Source organism: Zosterops lateralis (assembly GCF_965231275.1).
Source record: "Zosterops lateralis genome assembly, chromosome: 1".
NCBI classification, from domain to species: domain Eukaryota; kingdom Metazoa; phylum Chordata; class Aves; order Passeriformes; family Zosteropidae; genus Zosterops; species Zosterops lateralis.
In genome coordinates this window covers 39,685,147-39,705,204 of record NC_139762.1, presented here as the reverse complement: position 1 = coordinate 39,705,204, position 20,058 = coordinate 39,685,147, and the positions used below count along the sequence as shown (strand labels likewise).

The window sequence follows — 20,058 nt, the reverse complement described above, 5'->3', positions numbered from 1 at the left end:
ACTTGGGGAAGACTTTCCATTAAGCGAATACAGAGCCCAAAATGAAGCTCTGTCCCTCCCTGACCCCGGGTTCAGAGGCAGATGTGTGGCTTCACGGACTATATTGACCTCCAGACTGAGAGCGAGGCAGTGGGGTTAAATGAGGTTAGCAAGTGGAGGTTAAACGCAGCTAAATGTAGTTTACTGCCTGCTAATTTGGGTGAGTTTCCTTTCCTCTCGAATGAGGTAAACAGGTCAGTTTGTGTGAGCTGCTCGAATAAGGTAAGAGGGCGAGTTTTCCCATTTTTCTGTGCATGGTCAGCAGTCGGGAGGCATACAGCTTTCCTCTTGGTCCCCACTCAATATCCATCACTATCTCCAGACCCTTCATCCCCCAGCCCTGATTTCCTATAGAAAAAGCTTCTCATATTCCCAGTTCTCCTCCTCATACCAACTTAGGAAACTACGTTTCCTAAGCCCTGCCATGTTCTCCTTGGGCTCTCGTATAGTCCCTGCCTGCGCAAGTGGCTGCCAAGCAGTGCTGCCTGCCCTTGGCACGGTCAGGCACAGGGCACAATGGCCCACCCTCCCTTCCTGTGCTCAGGGCTCTGTCTCGCTCCTCTGCCTGGCTGATGGTCTTTGTGGACAGAGCACAAATAAGATGTATTTGATATTAGCATCTCAACCCTCTCAACAGATGAAATTGGCCTACAGACTCAAAGGAGAATGTAGTGAATACATCAAATGCTATTAGAAAACTAGCTTGGTCATCAGGAACAATAGGAGAGCAAGTCTTCTCTGTCTGTGTATTCCGTGTCTCTTGGATTTCTAATGTTGTATTTGGATTTTAGCAAAACAGACGTTTAAATAATGTTTATTAACTGGTAGGTGATTGACCCATGTTGTTCACTGGATCTGCTAAAAAACCCCTACAAAACTCTTGCTTTTGATAAGGCTTCAATTTGCAGGTCGTGGTAGAAGCACCCAAAGATGAGTATGGAGGCACTGGCACTCAGACCAAAGGTCCACCTGGCCTGCAGGCCGTTTGTGGTGCTCAAGGGAGGCTCCAGGTTTTTCAGGTGAGTGGACTCCATTCCTGAGAGTGGTCAATAGAGGGAAGGACTGCTTGTTCACTTCCTTTGTGGGCAAGAATAAATGCTGCTGCTCCTGCCTGGCGGGACAAATGGGAAAGGCAACGTACGCAGGTTCGTAGGATGCCATAGGGAGAGGCCATCACATTATTGCTCCCAATCTCAGTCTATCCTATTAACTGCCAGGACATGATTTTGTCACTCCTAGAGAGATTCCAGCCTCTAGTATCTTTTACCATCTATTTTTGAGACTCTCAGGGCTCATTACAGCAGTTTCAGCCTGCTCTTGCCCCTGGTGCTGCAACTGGCAATCCTCCATCTATCTATCCTCAAGAATGTATTTATTTTGCTTCTCTCTCCTATCTTGGAACAACCTGTGGTTGTGCCAACTCACCTAGGACTACTCTCTATGGTCCCATACTACATCCTTTCTGGTTTCTTCCCTGAGACAGCTACACACACACACACACACACACACACACACACACACACACATGGGATTTGCAAGTGCCAAGCACTTCTCTTAGGGATAGAGTATGGCAAAAAGCAAATAAAGGGCCCACCACTGACCCTCGCACAGGATCCTTGTTCAATCAAGGGCACCAAAAGGTGTGTTTCCTGAGAAGGTCCAGCAGGTAGAGCTGGCTGTGGGTAGCCATGGGATGCAAACAGTGTGACTCCTGACCTGGAGTTTCTAAAGGAGGTCTCGAAAATGGTCCTGTCTGCTCCCATCCTCTAGTTCTGTTGTTCAGCACAAAGCTGTGGACTGCCACAGTAGACCACGAGAGGCCCTTCAATGTTTGGAGAAGAAAACTGTCTTAGAGGGCATTGAGGTTTTTAATCCTGCTGTCAACCTGGAAGAAGACTCTACTCTGCCAATGTAATAAGAGGGTCAACTTTCTCTTGGAGCCTCTTTCTGCCTAGCTCTTCCAAACCCACACAAGCAAACACCTGGCATAGTAACTTGTGGCTTTGAATGCTGGCCAAGTCACAGTGCCTGGGCTTCGTCTTGAGGGGCTTTTCTTTGACTCTAGCTTGGCTGCCAAAGCTCTAGTGTTACTTGCTGAGCTGCAAATAAGATTTTCGTAAAGATGTGATTCTCAGTGAATATTCCCTGGTCCCCACAAGGGACTGTGATCCGGCTTTCCATGAAAGGCAAAACAAATCCTAGCATTATGGAGAGGCAGTGTACTGCTGGCATTCACAGTGGCATGGCATTTCTCCAACCTGAAGGCTGGGCAGGCACTTGAATGATCAGTGGAAGAGTGATTGGGAATTTGTGTGTTCGGTCAGTCCTTAGAATCCTTCAGCCTCTGTTTACTGCTGCAGGAGACTTGTGCTTCTGAGAACAGACTGAAGTGAGGCATTGAAACATGAAGGGGCAGAAAAAGGGAAAAAGCACAGAAGGTGGAACAGACAGCTTCTTCAAACCACTTCCCGCCCCTGGGAAGGAACACATTTATCCCTCTTTCCTCCTAGCCCACACACATGGAGCAGCAGCTCAAGCAGCAAGTTTAAATTCCAGAGGCTGCAGAGTGATTCGCATCTGTGCTACCTCTGGATGGGAGATGGCACAATGTTGTTTCATCAACTAATGCTGACTTAAATGTTAAGTGCAGCTGATAGCTGGATGGTGGGACAGGATGCGCTTTGGCCACCTCAGCAGAGGTATGTAGAGGCCGATGACTCTTTTTCCTCAGGCTTGAAGTGCTGGTGGCTCCTCAGGTTGGAACTGAATGCCTGCACCTTTCTGTCCCCTGTGGAGAAGCCCTCCTAATCCTGGTAAACATCCACATATCAGCCAGGAACACATGAGTTTCCATCAGCAGGCATTTGTGCTTTCGGATGAGTTTGATTTCTTCAGTGCCTGGCACATTTACAATATTATTAGTTTGATCAAAACATAAACTTTGCAGAGAGAAAAAAACTGTTTATTTGAAGAGTGCCAAAGAGCAGCATTTTTTCATGCCACAACAGCTTCTGCAGTTTTCTATTTCTTTTTTTCCTTATTACCTCAGGAAAAAATTCCTAACTTCTTATTTATCTTTTTGACTGATGCTCAGAACAGTGCTGACATTTGCACAGATCCTCAGTAAGTTCAAGTTCTTTTCCCTGGTTGTTTCTAGCATACTACGGTTTACATATTTAAAAGTTTTTTCCCCCCATATAACATTCTTTGTCACTCTTTTTCCTTCTACTCAGCCTGTGTGATGAGAACCTCCTGAAACCCTCAGTAATGTGTCTCTCCTGAATAATTTGCGCTCCACAACTGCAGATGGAACTAGTTCATACAAGTACGCTTCTCTTAGGTGAGGCAACTGATACCAACCCCATGCCTGCATTTCCAGTTTCTTTAAAGCAAACATTCACTTGCTATCTACAGTTACTACTTAAATACTGCCCTCTAAAAGTCTTTATAAAGATAGCTGTAACTGTGACTTCTTTAGTACATTAAATGATATAAATAGCCATAACTCATCTAACTAATCTTAGCCTCTGGAAACCAGTGGAAATTTTTCTATCGATTAGAGTCAGCTTGGGTCAAGCCCTACACAGTGTTTTCTGACCCCCTGCCCTACTTTTTCTCCATTTCTATTTAACATATATATCTCTAACTCTTTCAGTTGGTACTTTTTTTTTTTTTTCCCTCTGTCAAAGAGAAATCCTGATAAGGAGGTCCCAGAGGTCTTTAGCTTGTCATCACATCCCCTCATAGGCTGAATGTGTGCAGAATGCTTTAGGAAGAAGCAAAAGCTAAATATAGAATAATTTAAAGCTTCCCATTAATGGCATGCCTACATGACACAAATGCAGCTAGCTTAGGTATTGGGAGTGGTGCAGTCACAGAGCTAAGTATAACCAACCAGAGGATGTGGCTCACAAACCATCCCCTTGCACTCACATCCTGTCTCTCGGTATCAGAGCCTTAGAGGAAGATATAAAAGCTCATCATAGACAGTCATATACTAACTTACCCATAGGGTAACTCTCTTCCTGATTAAGCTCGTTAGCAGTCAGTTTATAGCCTGAAGCACATAACCCTGCAACTTTTTTCTCTTAGCCAGCGTTATTGCATGCATGCTTTTCTTCACATACTTTGCTAATACAACTGGTTGCCTCGGCTGGTCAAATTGTTGGGAAATAACCTCATGCAATAGTGATGTATTACCACTAGCCTCATCTGCCCCTGTAGATTATAATGGAAGGTGATGATTTGGACTTTTAGTCTAGAAGGACAAAGCATTAATTCTATGTCAATTAAGCCTATTTTATATGGCAGTAATATGACTGCCCACCTTTTCCTTTTTGTGGTGTAAATTCCTTAATCTGTCAGTATATCACCTATTTATCCAGAAATAAAATCATCACCTAATAAGACAAAGATGAGAATATATACTGCTTGATTGGGCCAAATGTGATTTTTGGGAGAGAAGCAGAATGGATAGTGCAAAGGATGCACAAGGAGCTACTCTTTGCCTTCACTGAAAAAGACTCACACAGCTTAGCTACAGGTGATTTCTGACATCATGCTGTCTTGGAGAAGGCATCAGCAGTGTTGTATTGAAGGCACAGTCAGCATACAACTAACTCCTGCTCTGACAGCTGCCAGTCCCTTCTCCCCACCACCCAAACCTCTTCAGGGGCAGGTGCATTTCCCACTCTGGTGTCTTTTGTAATAAATACCCTTCTAAGTCTGGGGTTTTGTATTTTCCTCTGCCTCTTTCCAACTCTTTTATATCACAGTGTCCTGAAGAGCACCTTATTTCAAAGCAGTGATGCTCTCTAGGAAGTTAGCTAAGCTGCAGCTGGCAGCAATCACGTTGGCACTGTGTGACATGGTGCTGGCTAGGACATCCTTGGTGTGGTGTCACTGCTGTCACCAGATCAAAACCATTGCTTCAGGAGTCTTCTCATAGCTCAGCTCCACCATTCCCCTCCTGAACCCTCCAGACCACCAGAGCATAAACCGAGTTTGATTTTTCTCTTTGTAAGCTATGTTCATTCTTGGAGAGATGTAGTGCAACACAAACATGAAGGTCATCCTGGAAAAAGCAGAGATACAAATGATGCCTTCTCCTTGTTTTGGGGAAATTCTGCAGGTTGTATGAAGGGGACACATAGACAGAAATGATAGCCCCAACTCCTGCAAGGTTTTATGTATCACCCTTTTTTCTCTCCTCTGCAGCAGCACAAGCTTATGGTGATTACTGGTGTATTTTATAAGGAAAATTCCAGAGAAATCTCAGCTCAGTCACCAACAGAGGCAAACATGACTTGCATCTGGGCCTTAAATAGCACAAGTTTGTAGAAAATGAACAGCTTTCATTACAGATGCCATTGGTCCCCGCACATTGGCCCAGACAGTGAGAACTGCCTTTTACATACAGGCAAAACAAAGACAACTATAGTCAAATCTGAAAAAAATTCTCTTGGAAATAAACCAAAACATATTTTGGCCCTGAGACTTATTACCTGTGACTACCCAAAGGATAGCTGGCAGTTCAAGGACGAAGACAGTTCCAGGCTCTACTGAGCACAGTGTTTTTTCCCCTGATTATTGTCTCATCCTGGCTAACTTGGAGGCCAAAAGATGACTTACAGCTTCAAGGTGGTGAGTTGAATCAAAAGATGATGCATGAGACCCTGTATCGGACCTTGTGTGCTGCTGGATTAGGCCCAACTGGTCAAACTCTTGTTCTGAAAAGCGGGCTTCTGTATTCTGCTAAGAGTCTAAAGAGTTAAAGTTATTAACTGGCTTCTGAATAAAATGCATTAGGAATAAATATGCTTTAGGATAAACCTATTAAATGGATAAAAATGCCATTACCAGGGGTGAAATATGATTGTGTGACCTTTTAAATAAATAAGCCTGCTATGCACCAAATTATGTCAGATAATAAGCTTTATACATGATAAAGTCATGCATTAGGTCTCAATCTTCAGGCATTCAATGAAATATCGCTAACCATAAAGGGCTCCTGAAATGTTACACTAAAGAAAATTGCTTCCAGCAATAAAAACTTAACTATTAAAACAAATGGAGTTTCTCTCATAAAACCCTTTGCAAGGCATTGGTAGCAAGAGTGAAAGCTTACTAGAAACAAACCTGAGGCATTTGCAAGTACACAACGCTTCTTAAAATAACTCAGATTCCAGATCTGGAATAACTCTATTGAAAGCAGAAGGGTGTAATCCCAAAACACCAGCATGAGATCCAAATTATATTTGTAGGGTCTTAGAAGTATGTTGGTGGGATATCTCTGGGTACAGACATTGCTGTGTATCCAAACTAATCTGCACTTGCAGTTTTGGCACTTGTACAAGCAGTGGAAATGCTGACCTCTCTGGCTGTCCTGAATCTTGGGTCTGACTGTGTTATGCCTCAGCGACTTGCCCAGATTACTCCTGACACAACAATATTCCTACTAAAGGACCATTTGTATCTGACAGGATGGAAACAGAGCTGGATATTATCAGCCTTGTGAATAAAGGCAGACGTGCATTTAGTCAGATTCAGCTACCAGCTTCACATGCAGCAAAACTGGCTCTCTGCATTAAGTCAGAGTAAGAACTTTCTGCTCTAAACCATTACAAATAAGAGGGAAGGAAGCCAATTCTCTCATTCCTTCTAGTGATCACAGGCAAATCAACAAAACCTCCTGGTGAGGCACTTGCAGTTTTAATAAAATCATCATGGTCACTTAATCTCTTGTTACATGAACATCAGCAAATAAACGCAATTCCCAGTTTGGGTCTTGTGCTGGTTTTGGCTGGAACAGAGTTAATTAGTTTCAAACACAGTTCCAAGGACTGAAAATACTCTTAGAATTCCCTGACACAATCAATTATCTTCTTCAAAAGTTGATATTAGACATTGACAAAAAGGACCATTCCTGTTTCTTCTGGCTCTTCATTTTGTTTGTTTGTTCTGTTTGTTTGTTTGGCAGAGTTTTCTTGTGTGGGGGTGTTTGTTGTTTTTTTTCTCTGGGTTGGGAGAGTACATCCTAGAAAGGATCATCTTAACCTTCATCTACAAACACTGACAATTTTCACCAAAGCTCAATCCAGTGCAATTATTTCCAGGAGGGGCACTTAAAGAGACATAGCAAAATTCAAGCACACAAAATAAGCCAGCCTTGCTCCAGTTCCCAAGGAATTCACTCTCTGGGCCTTAGCAAAGAAAGAGGTCCATTCTCCACAACTAGTTTTAGTGCTCCTGTTAAATAGAGTGAGGTACACTATGGTAAACACAACCTAAACAGGACCACTGCAAAGGAATGGGTGGCATCAGGAGGCTAGCAGTGAAATTTTATCATGTTTTCCTGAACTGGAGTGCAATGCCTAGAAACAAATTATAGATCTGTTCCAGGCAGGAGCTCAGCTACATCCTGAAGATGCCTCCAGCCACTTGCCATTTTGTTTTGTTGCTGTTTCACAACTTTGGTGAATTGTAAGCATCAGTCTCACAAAGAAGACACATTGTCAGGGGTGAAGGATAACTGCTTGTTATATAATCCTGCCAAATCCTTGATACAGCAGTTCTCACAAACAACCATCTTGCTCTGAGTCATCTGGAAAGTCTCTGGTTCAGTGAGCTTCCAGGAGCAGACCATCAAAACAGGCTGTATTTCCACTTCCCATTTCAAATTACAGGAGGCACTTATGAGTCAAGGCAATAATTTTCTCTTTATCTACCTTCAGATGCCATCCTGCACACGGATCCAGCCCGTGCACCTGCTGAGCCAGAAGCCCTGTGGGAGTTCCCAGCCAGAGCTGGATGTCACAGCTTGCAGCTGTCCTGGGTGGCTGCTGCCACGAGGGCAACCACAGTGTGAGGAAATCCTTACCCTGCACTTCAGAAAACTGGAGATGCTACTCGTGGAGCTGGACTTGCTCCACGCTCACCAGCCTTTTTCCAAATGCCCATCACTGGTCCCTGTCAAAAACAGGCACTGTCCCCATTGGGCCTCTGGGCTGGCCCTGCATGGCCATTCACTTCTTTTTTTTCTTATTTCCCTTTGAGGCAATGCCAAGTCTTAATTCAGTGCTGGGCCACAGATCCCAGCAGGACACACTACACTATGTCTGTCCTGGAATTAGGAAGCCTCCCCCTCAGAGCTGGCCAGCTCAGACCCGCTGCTCTCCCACTTCTGCTCCTCCTTGTGCCTGACAGTCAGTCAGCATCAGCTCTTGTGACAACAGCATTGGCACAAGAAGCTGAGCTGCTCATCTTTTACAAACCAAACAACTACAACTTAGGCAATCTCCTATTGAATAACAACAACAATAAAAGAACCGAGTCAGCAGCAAGCAGTAGCCTGTTGCACAGAGCTGTGAATAAACCCAGGAGAAATGAGATGGGTCAGCTTGGGTTGGCTGGTGAATGCTGAAAGAGCTGCTCCAGGGTTACCACTTCAGGGTGGGCCAAAATGGGGAAAGATGGAAGGCAGTCACTACCCTGGTTCTCTGAGTCCCTGCATAGGATAAAATTGCTCCAGCCTTTGGTGCTATTAAAAGCTTCCTATGAAAGTACCATACAATTCAATGCTCAAGCTGTAATGCAATTAACGTGATTTTAGGACAATTTGGAGAATCTGTGAAAACCATCAAGTTTCATATCACTGGTTCATTTCAACACTGTCATAATTTGGCTAACAGAATTATTCATGTTCAAAAGTTTTCTTATTTTAGTATTATTGTTTTCTCAAAATAGGTTAAAATTTCAGAATGTTGTCAGAATGGCACCTACTAGAAGGTGACATTGTTTGTTAGAGAAGCATTTTGAAGTTTTCAGTTCTAAACAGTTGGGGCCATCACTGGAGAAAACAGAACTCATGTATGCCATATGCTTTACATAGTTTTATGATTCTCATATTTTTTATTAAACTAGCCAATGAAAGTAACAACTATACTGGAGATTTTCATTTAGCCTCAGGAGTCAGAATAGTGATTCAGTTTTTCATGGTGTTTTCATTGCTGTTTTCCTTCTTGGCAACATAAATCATAAACCTTAGAGTTGGGTTTTCAGTGTAACTTACAGTAACTTATTTTGTGTTTCCCATTGATATGGTATAACTATTGCTTTAAAACTGGTGCTTACAATGGACAGCAATCACCTTCCCAGCACAAATCATTGGTCTAAAATGAAAACCTTAGTATCTTACTATTAGCTCATATGGGTTTTTAGTCTCTACCGCTTAAGAAAGGACTACAGGCATCTATCAGAAATAAAACTACTTAGATTAAGACTGGACTAAATTCCACAGATTCAACAGAGCCAATTGAATCAAGTATTTTCAATAACTCTATTTAAAAAAAAATCTCATGAAAGGTACTTTTACTTGCACACTGACTTTTCCTGTGTAGCTGAATCTTACTTTGTGTCTTTACTGTAAAAAAGGTCTTAAGCAGATTTTGTCCACCAACACCTGTAGCAGCAAGCTGCAAAGTGAAAATAATACAAAACTTTCTCTTTTGCTTAAAAGGTTCACTATGACCTTGTTTAACTGTGCCTTGGCAAAACGTTTTCCAAACGTTTTTGCAAACAAAGCAACTTATTAAACATTATTTTTATATATGGCTCTGAAAGAACTGAAAACACAAAGCTCAAAATACATAATTTATAAAGGTTGCATAACTTGCTATCTAAACTTATCTGACTAATCATGAAACCCGTGAGAGAGGCAGGTGGATTGTAAGAGCGGATGAGTTGAAGGGCCGCGATTCTCATACAAGGAAAGGGTTCAAATAATTGCTTGTTAGTCACAGAAAAACAATGCTGCAAGAAAACTGTATGAATAAATGAATGAGTGAACACTGGACTAATGAGCTACTTCCTCTGCTTGGTGGATGAGCTCTCAGGGGATGACGACTCATTTTCGTTACACTTGTGAACACAGTGCAGAGTTAACAGGGTCTTGGTCTCTGCCTGCTGCTCCATTGACACGCAGCCGGGTGACAAGGCCTGGGACATGAAGGGCTTGAGCACTGGACACAGGACATTGATTTCACAGCACCAATTGAGAACTGTCCTCCTGCTCTCAGTGTGTTTCTGCCTGGTGTTTCAGGGAAGCAGATTGATACCAGAGACACAGGTGGTGCTATTCTGAGGAGCTGTAGGTTCATTCATCCACGTTTATACAGTGGGCACTGCCCCACACAGACCTCGCCAGCTGTACCCACCTCTACCTCACTGAGCAGCACCAGGGTACTAACAAGCCCCACTGAAAACCAGCTTACTTGTCCTCTTTTTTTTATTATTATTTATCCTCTGTTTTGTTTTTGTTTTTGTTTTTTTGTTTTTTTTTCCCTTTTGATGTGCCTCTCCATTCCTGTATTTCCAAGGAAACTCCTCAACTTGCCCATGGACAACCAACTTGGGCCCAGAGGCATTCCTTGGCTGCTCTTGTGCAAGGAGATACAGACTGCAGGGGTACTTGCTATTTGAGAGAGCAATGTCAGCCAGCATTGGTCTTATCAGAGCCAGGCCTAATTTAATCACTCATCTGCTCTCTGATCTCCAGGATACTCCTGCTCTCCATTTCCCTGAATGATGGAGGGATGACAGTATTTAATGAGATTGAATGTCATCTTCATTACAATAAGAGCCTTTAATTATGTCATTGAACACCATTTGATACCAAAGAAAAGCATGCTCTCTTAAATTTCAGGCAGTGACAAGGGGTCCAGAAGAACTGGGTTCCAGTCCTGGCTTTGCCTCTTCTGGCCCATTAGGTAAGAGCAGGATAGCCACTGAATTAAAGGTTGTGTAAGCAGTGTAGCTCAGACACTTCCTAACTGTAGGGAGCGAGGCTCTGCAACCTAAACATTCTGTGTGTAATTATAAAATTGAAGCTGATTCAGAACCTTGACACATAAACAGAACAACCTACAGGCTCTCCATCCTTTCATACAGCTTTACGTTTCAAACAATTACTTTAAAAGGATTGGATCAAAAAGTTGGTGGTTGCTCAAAGCCCCACAAAAGAGCATCTAATTCAATTCTAAATTGGGTTTTTTTGCGGCTGCAGCCGTGTTTTCATCACTCTGAGTATTTTGGCTTGATACTCTGCAAACTAGACTTGTGTCTGCTGGAAAAGAGATGTACAAAAATATGGTGGTTTTTTCCCAGCTTGGAAAGTGAGTAGATAATAGAGTAGGAAACAGGCTCTATTTTTAGAGCCTAGCTTTTTAATTCATTAGCGGTACAGAACTCTTCACAGGCAGTCACTTTTCTCTACTGGGTCAAGGCTAGCGAACAACTGCTGCATTACAAGGACAGAGATAAGTGAGAAAGTCAAGCTAGAACTCTCCTCCATCGCTAATTACTTCATTCTAAGGCCCCCACAAAAATCACCAGTGAAATTCCATGACCTTCTGCTGCACGGAAGGAGCCAACTGCCTCCTCCACCAGCATCTGTGCCTTTCACAGGCATCATGCCAGTGTCCCTTTCCCAGCTGCCTAACAGAGATTCCCAATGCTTCTGAGACAAAGCAAGGAAACAATTACACTCGCTGCTGATTAGTGAGTCCTTACCTTTCAGCCTAGCTAGTGTTGCCAAGTAATGACCACTTCTATTAGCTATGTGGAAGGGAGTTGACTATTTACTTATTTAAAGAACATCCTAAATCACACAATCTGTTTTTACACATCCTACCCTTTGGGACAGAAATAGTGCCCTTGCCAGGTCTTCACCTTGTACCAAAAGCTGAGTGATTAGTTAATCTAGGCAACTGACACATAAGTGAAATACAGCCTAATAAAAGCTTGCAGTCAACTATTTTCAACAGCACCTAAAACCAGGCTGAACCAGGCTGGTACTGTACAGCCCCATTTCTCTGCAGTTTAACTGTGGTATTCATTTTGTCTTGCCTAGAAGCCAGACAGCTCTTTTAATTACATCCAAAACATGCCTGCTCAGACTGAGAAATGATCAGTCCTGCAAACAGAGCCAAGTAGATGGCTCGGAAACAGATTACTAGATTTCTCTATGTCTCAATAGATTTGCCTAGTGAAATTCCTGAAGCTTCCTCTTCCCTCCCCCTGCCCTCCTTCAGCTACAGCTTAGTGACCCTGTTTCAGGCAGACCCTTGGTGTCTTGGGAGGGTTGAACTCAAGTTACAGCCTCTCACTAGGACTGTCTCAGATGACTGGTTTCTACCACAATCTTAAGGAACACAGAATACTTGCAATCTCTTGAACTTGCACAACAGGTTCAAGAATCAAGTAGGAAAGGCAGAGATCACATAACCTCTCTCTAACCCTGACTTCCCAAACCAACCCCGAACAAAAATGTTTTTCCCAATGTTTTGCCTTTTTAAAGTAAAGACTTTAATAAAACATAATTTGTCTTTCCGCTTCACATAAATTCTGCACAGCAATGTCCCTTCAAACTCAAAATCCTGTTGAAGAGTGTGAGACACTTCCAGTGTGGACAGACACTAAGGCAATCTGACTTCTCAAAGACTTGGAATGAGCTGCACATACCCAGAACATCCTCTGAAGTCACCAGCATCTGTTTCAAATTCTTTCACTGGTCTCGATTCTATGCCCTTTTAGATACACTGCCATCAGCAGTTTTCAATAAACTTCAGAGGGGATAGTATTTTCCCCCTTATTTTAAAGTTTGAAGAATTCCAGGACCACAAGGGCCAGCCTAAGGCAGGTCCCATTGAAGACACTTGCCACGCGCTGCAAGGTTTGCATGCTGGCAAAGGACACAGCATTAGTGTTGACTGGCCCATCACCTGCTGTCACCTTCCCCATCAATGGCAAGGGTCCCAAACAGCTTAACAAACCCTACTACACTATCATCAATCTTGAAGTTGTTGCCTTTAAAAAATCATAAAATTTGGCTTAAAGGAACCTAAAGATCATCTAGTTCCAAATCCCCTAACGTGGGCAGGGATACTTTTTTCTAGACCATGTTGCTCAAGCAGACAAAAGAAATTCCAAAGGAATGGACACACTGGCCATACTGGCACTACCTGAAACTGTTTAAATCTACAAACCAGACAGATTAGCTTTATATCTGCAATAACCCCTCCCTGCTCAGCAGAGACCTCAATCATCAAATTTGCTCTGAGGAACTTCTACTTTCTGTCCTACAGCATCACAGCACTACCTTTCAAGAACACTAGTGATACTTCAAAAGAAAGGCTAAAAAAATCTCCTTAGAATTCTTTAGAGCAGATAGCTTTAACACTTTTTAATTTTGCATTTTTCTTGTTTGAATCAAACAAAACATATAATCAAAGAATCGCCTTTGATGATATGTTTTGAGCTCTTCTTCCTGGCTTTGAGAACACACGGCCAAAATGTCTCTTCTTCAGACTACCACCCTCCTGTAAGAACCTTAACTGGAGTATTAAGTGAATTTCTCAGTTGAAGGGAAAATCTTGACATGTTTTAAGTCTCGGGAAGAAAAAAAAGCATTCCACATCCCAACCTGAAGTTCCAGGAAGACACAGCTACTTCTTGGGTCTTTTATCAACCTCTTTTCCTATCACCACCTAATGCATATAGTACAGAATCTGTGGAAGCTGCTACCAGGAACTGCATTTAATCTCTCAGCCTTTATGTGCAAACTGACTTCATGCTGAAAAGGTCAAACTGTGATTTCACAAAAAGTAGTCTAAACGTATTCATCTATAACTGTTATCCAAATGTGGTTATTTCTACCACCTAACCATGCAGAGTAAATCAGAATGCAGCTCTTACACAGAGACATGTTTTCTGTTCTAGTATCAAAAGGAAGGTTTAAGAAACTGTCCCACCTCAAGCTTGACAAATGAAATAATACCTACTCTACAATCAGTATTTTATTATTCAGCCTCAAACCTTATCCTTTGCGATGTGCCCACATTTTTAATACTGCGCACTGCAATCAAAAGAGCAACCTTTACCCTCCCACTCTGTGCTTAGTTGATTTAGACAATGTTTGTAGTTGAGAGGCCCAAGAGCTGGTTTGACACTGAAGTAGTACAAAAAAAACAGAACTTGAAAAATAAAATAGCCATTAGTATTTGATCACTTATAAAAAAAGAAATGAGCACTTTCAGTTTACATCTCATTGCACAGGATCAAAGCTAACCTTCAGTTCAAGCACAGGACAAAGAGACCCCAACCTACAAACAGTGACTAAATAAACTCAGACCAAGAGAAAAAAGAACGTGGGGTTCAACATCCATTGCACACGTCCTTCTATGTTATCAAAAGTGAACCGAACTCTATACTCAGGGCCTACAATCTCCACAAGTACCAAATAACACTTTTAAAAGCCTGTCAAAATACGGGAACACCTGAAGTCCTGGAGAACCGTACGCTTATCCAAGAAGCAGCAGAAGCACGGTTAAATGTAACAACCTGCACAATCTTTATTAGGCGGGCACGTTTACAAGCACTAGCGGTAGCGGTGCAGCTGCAGGGTGTTGCGCCTTCTCCAGGCGGCGCGGCGCGAGCCGCCGATGGTGTGGTGGAACTTGTGGCCCTTGCCCAGCCCGCGGCTCTTGCGCCCGGCCGACGTCAGCCCGCGCATCTCCCTGTGCTTGTGGACGGGCTTGGTGATCCATTGGGTGTCGGGGTTCCGCCTGATGGTCTTGTGGAAGGGATCGATCAGGATCACTTCAAAGAACTTGTAAGTGGAATCTTCACCCACCCAGTACGAGTTCAAGACTCTCAGAGCCCCACAGTGACGGCCAGCACGTTCCTAGAGGAGAAAATGAATGCAACAGGCTGTAAAACCATGGGTGCAGGGCAGTCTTCATGCAGAAAGATCACTAACTCAAACATAAAATTTCAATTTTCCCTAGAACAACCTCTTTTCCTATAAAAACTCATCCCCTTCCAACTGCAAAAGTGCAAGAGAAGTTACAGATGAGAAGAATGCTGTGTTACAAGAAAAAAAAGGCTCTTTGGATTCCTGCATGAAACAGGTTTTAAAGACCACAAGCAGGAAGGTGCTTGGTTGACAAAAGAAAGAACTCTGTGTACACAGAAGCACCCAGTCAGTAAATACACAATGTTAAAAATAACTTCAACATGAAGATGAAGAGCACGAGTTGCACTTGGGGTCATGGAACAATCTTTTGTGGGAAGTTATGAAAGACTGATTAATTCGTGCATCCAAAGCTACAGGGGAGAAAGAAATTTCTGCACAGAGTAAGCCTGCACTGGCAGGAGTAAAGGAATAGCTGATGTAACAAATCTTTGTACCACTGCTTGCATATTAGTGCTGGTTTTTCCTATCCTCACTTGTGGTTAGGAAGACACAATCTTAGTTTAGAAAACAAAACAAAGCAGAAAATAGAAATTATGCAATTCAATCGGCCTCTCCTGTCAAGAATGCTCCTTATTTCAAACACACTAAATGTGTTTAATTATAGGACTTTATCATCATCACGGGGAAGCATGAACCAATGGACCCCGTTCATCTTCTTCCCCAATGTGATCTTAACCTATTGCTACAGGCTTCCCTAAACAGCCCTTGATTATTTTTGCATATTTTGCACATTTATAACATATTTTATCTTGAATAACATATTTTCAAGTCCTTTTATTCTAATGTCAGAGCAACACCTGTATGAAATATTAGAACATCACTCTTGACCAGCTTCTATTCAATTATGGGAGCTCCAACTGAGGCTTTGCATTTCTGTAATCTGAAAAATGTAAGTCTCTTGGAAAGACTGTGTCAGATTCAGAAAATTTCAAGCTAAAACTGAGGGCAAATAACCTCTTCCATAGTTGTCATAAGTGAGCACATGATTAGCCATCAGGTAGAACACAGGAAGAACACATATGAAGAGAATGCCACGAACACTGAAAACAGAATAGAATTTTTAACTCAAACTATCACCTGTGTGTCTTTCAAATAAGCACGTCTCATATATATTTTTTCCCTGAAAAAAACCCCACGAAAATCCCACCATATTCAACTTGCAGAGTCACTCAGCAATATTTTCAAAGTCCTGAGACCAGAAAAGTCTTCTGCTTCAAGATGGAAAGGCAATGACACTTCCCCTTCTTCCACAATGTCTCATTTGAGAATGCAGCATGGTATTAACTCTAACCCACTGAAAAAGGCTTTTTTTTTGTAAAGGTGAGAACTCTATCTCTTCCAGACTACAACTGTGACAAAAATGAAACTTACAAGATCTCATCAAATCAAAGTTTACATTTTGAGTATTTCAGTAACAAGAGCTCACTTAAAAATAAGTTAACCAGCAACCTGTGTGCTTGTGAGGTACCAGTTTTTTATGAAGAAGCAGAAGGTCCAGCACAATGCCTTCAACCCCTGCTTCAGCTAAACGTTCTGTGCAGCACTACTACTACACAAACAGGTCCTAGAGGCTTTAAGACAGGAACTTAAGTGTACTTTGTGAAAGGACCATCACCTACAGCTGGTGATCCACACCATGTGGCAGGGAACACAGGAGTGGGATTTGCTGACAACTGTAGACACGTTAGCCCATGCAAGTTCTTATTTCTCATGCCTAACTCTTTATTTTACCGTGGCTTGGACTAGTTACGTGTTTTTCGTAACAAATACTGTGGCATTCTTTAGAAGTATGAACTTCACTAAACCACTCAAATGGTTCCCATAGACTCCATTTTTAAAGTCTGAATAGTTTTTTTATTGTCCCAATAGAGCTTTTCAAGACATCCTGCTGCTTTCCTGCCACCATTATTCAAAATCTTACTAACAACTTACTAACAATGCAGCTGGTTTGGTTTTGTATTTTTTGTCTCTGAATATTTTCACCTTTTACGGATTGAAACTTTCCAACCCAAACTTGTGGGCAATAACCAAAATACTCACCTCTGCTACAGACTGAAGACTCCGGGCAAACTTGAGCTGGTTAACACCATGATGCACAGGTTTGCCATAGGTGGCACCTTTCGGGACTGGGCGTTTGCGGCCACCGCGGCGAACGCGGACACGGTAGATAACATAACCTGAAACAAATGGTGACTTAGGAACTAGAGCAACTCTAGCAGCAGCTTTCACCCCTGTACTGCATTTCCAATCCCCCAAAATTTACATGAAATGCTGCAATACAAAGTCATTATATCAATTTTTACCAAAATTTACAACTCGAGGTAGACAGTACAAGATGTTTTTATTTTCATTACAACTGAGTAAGGAAAGTGGTATCCTGACAAAACTATTTTTTGCATTCCAAACCAGAGCTTATGGTGCCTTTTCACTATGTAGTCGCAAACCAACTAAGATCAGCTATAGCTACATTGTCATACAATCATTAAAAACCTACCAAAAAACCCGCCCAGCAAAACCACTCACTACTCAAACAGCACAATTCAGATGGCAGCACTCACAAAGCACTGAAGCACAAGCCATCCATAAACCCTGCTGAAAACTGGTCACTGAGAAATGAAGAAACTAGAGAAGCATTAACAGAAGTGTCAAGTCTTAGCGTTTTACTTTATTTGTGAATAAACACATTGGGTTTTAAACTGGATTTCTAGAAGTTACACGCCTGGATGGCCACTTTTCCCATTTCCTTCCCTGAGCAGTAACTGTTTTTCACTGACAGTACAAACTCCATCACCCCGCCCAAGGGCCTGCAGCTGTAATACAGAGTATGGCCTGGGTTGGAAGGAACATTAAAGATCACCCAGTTCCAACTCCCCTGCCATGGGCAGGGACAACCCTCACCACACTAGTTTGCTTAGAGCTCCACTGAACCTGGCCTTGGACACTGCCAGGGATGGGGTATTCACAGCTCCTCTGGGCAATCTGTTCCAGTGCCTCACTACCCACACAGTAAAGAGTCTTTTCCTAATATCTAATCTAAACCTACTCCTTCAGTTTCAAGCCATTTCCCCCTGTCCTGTCACTATGTGCTCTTGTGCAAGTCTCTATCCAAATCTCTTGCAGCTCTTTTCAAGGTGCAGTTTAGTCACCTGAAAAAAGTCAAAGTAACACATGACAGAACTTGGGCAGAGAAAGGAAATCCCTCAAACCCAGGACACTAAAAGTCCTGCTCAATTCTTTGGCACTAACACTGCACAAGAACAAAAATTGAGGCCAAAGCCCACTTGATCTTCACCTGCCAGAAGAGCAACAGAAGGCACAGATGTAAAATTTGGTGAAGTTAAGATTCTAGGCTGTGGGCACTGCTACCAAGTGAGGACATGTACGATATTCTGTTCATTTCGTGCAGGACACTTCAGTTTATTAGGGGACACTTCAGTTTCGGATTTTGTCATTCTGCTGTCACTGCAGGAAGCCACTGTCACTGGGCAGCGAGGCACAGGGCCTTCCCCTGCGGTGGCATTACCTTGCTTGGCCTTGTATCCCAGCCTGCGGGCCTTGTCGGGGCGCGTGGGGCGCGGGGCGCGGTGCAGGGCCGACAGCTGCCGGTACTGCCAGCAGCGCACGCGCAGCAGGAACCGCATCACGTCCGACTGCTTCTTCCTCCACAGCTCCTGGATGTACTTGTAGGCACCCATGGCTGTCTGCTGCTGCAGGGAGAGAGAGCTAGGTGAAAACAGGGCACCAGGAACAATTCCCAGCTTGAACATCCTCCAACAGCGGCACTGCACCAAACCCCAGATGGAACAGCACTGACAGACAGGGAGCACTCGTGCTCACTTCTCTGTACCACTGACACATCTGGGAACACGGATCACACCTGGCAACCCTCAGCATCACACCCTGCAGTTTTCTTCCTCTCTGTTTATTCCTAAGTGTTAAACTCCTCAGCTGAGCAATTTTCAGTTGTGCTATGTCTGATACGATCAAACCCAGCAGTTCACACCTGAAATGAGTTTTACATACAAGTCTATCCAGAACTGCAGGAGTATGAGGAGTGTGGCCTTTATTGTTAACTCTGACTCCAGTAAGGTTTCACTTTTAAGTGAAAGCTCAACAGTTTTATTAGTAGGTGGAAGTTTAACAGTTGCTTAAGGAATGAACTGGACTGGGACTTTTGCTTCCTTAGAGCCATTCACATGGTGCCTCCCACATCTCAGGGGAGACAAGGCCTTCCTCCACATCCACTGAAACTGGGCTTTAGGTAAAATGGAGCATACTGACCGTGTCATACCAAAAAAGAAATGTCATAGGTCAGTGTCCTACTGCTGCTGACATTTGTGTTTTCCTTCACAGATGCCCAATGGGTTTTTTAAAGTTTTTAAAAATCGTTTCTGCTGAGCACCATCGGGGGTAGCTTGTACTGACCTCAGCAGAGCAAGGGACCAACACAACGTTCCTACAGGTCAAATTTTGTCCCTAAGGAAACAATGATTATTACAAACTCCCGCTTATGAATATGTCTTAAAACTTGAAGGCATTTCAAAGATCAAATATTACTTTATTTTTTCATCATGTTTACTTCTGTTTTCCTAAAACCCTCTGAGGCCTTCCACATCTGCAGCAATCAGCACGTGCACCTGAGCTGCATCACTCAACCCACCATCAGATACACGCAGCTCACTTTATTTACATTTGAAAACACGCCAAAAACAGTTCATGTATGATTTTGGATACCCCTCTTTTTCGAGCCTGCCCAGCTATGGCTCATCCATTCCCATCCCCAGCCACCCCACCTTTTCACGGCCTAATGGCACAAAAAAGCCCCACGAACAAACCGCACACCCGGAGCAAACCAGGGCGTGCCGCCTGTCACCGACCCGCACCCGCTGTGGTGTGCCAGGGCCACCCTGCCTGCCCCGCTGCCCTCCCCGCCCCGCCGTGGCGCAGTCCGCGGGCCCTCCTCCACCGGCCTCCCGGAGGCTCCGCGCCGCAGGAGCAGCCCCATCCCACCCGGAGCCGGGCGGGCGCGGCGGCGGGACGGGCGGATGGGCGCTCGAATCCCGGGATGGGCGCGGATTGAGGGAAAGGCCGCGCGCGGACCGGCCCTCACCTGATGGCGCCCAGCGACGGAAAGGAAAGGCCCTCCTTCCCACAACGCCTCGGGCCACAGCGCACTTCCGGCGGCGGTAGCGGTGCCTCATGGGTAG

The 20,058-nt window shown here is 43.6% G+C and overlaps 1 protein-coding gene across 3 annotated transcripts; it reads right to left on the bottom strand.

Annotated features, from left to right (window-relative positions):
- Window positions 1-14,422: 14,422 nt before the first annotated feature.
- RPL15 (ribosomal protein L15) lies at window positions 14,423-20,050 on the bottom strand. Of its 3 annotated transcripts, none has more exons than XM_083877917.1 (4): window positions 19,962-20,050; window positions 18,375-18,558; window positions 16,892-17,028; window positions 14,423-14,779 (listed from the first exon to the last, which is right to left on the bottom strand). In XM_083877917.1, the coding sequence occupies exons 2-4, from the start codon at window positions 18,544-18,546 to the stop codon at window positions 14,474-14,476; spliced, it is 615 nt and encodes a 204-aa protein (XP_083734043.1). In that variant the 5' UTR covers window positions 18,547-18,558; window positions 19,962-20,050; the 3' UTR covers window positions 14,423-14,473. The 3 variants fall into 3 exon arrangements, with proteins under 3 accessions (XP_083734043.1, XP_083734044.1, XP_083734045.1); XM_083877918.1 differs by having other exon boundaries at window positions 18,375-18,555; window positions 19,962-20,031; XM_083877919.1 differs by lacking the exon at window positions 19,962-20,050 and adding an exon at window positions 19,645-19,666.
- Between the last annotated feature and the right edge of the window lie 8 nt (window positions 20,051-20,058).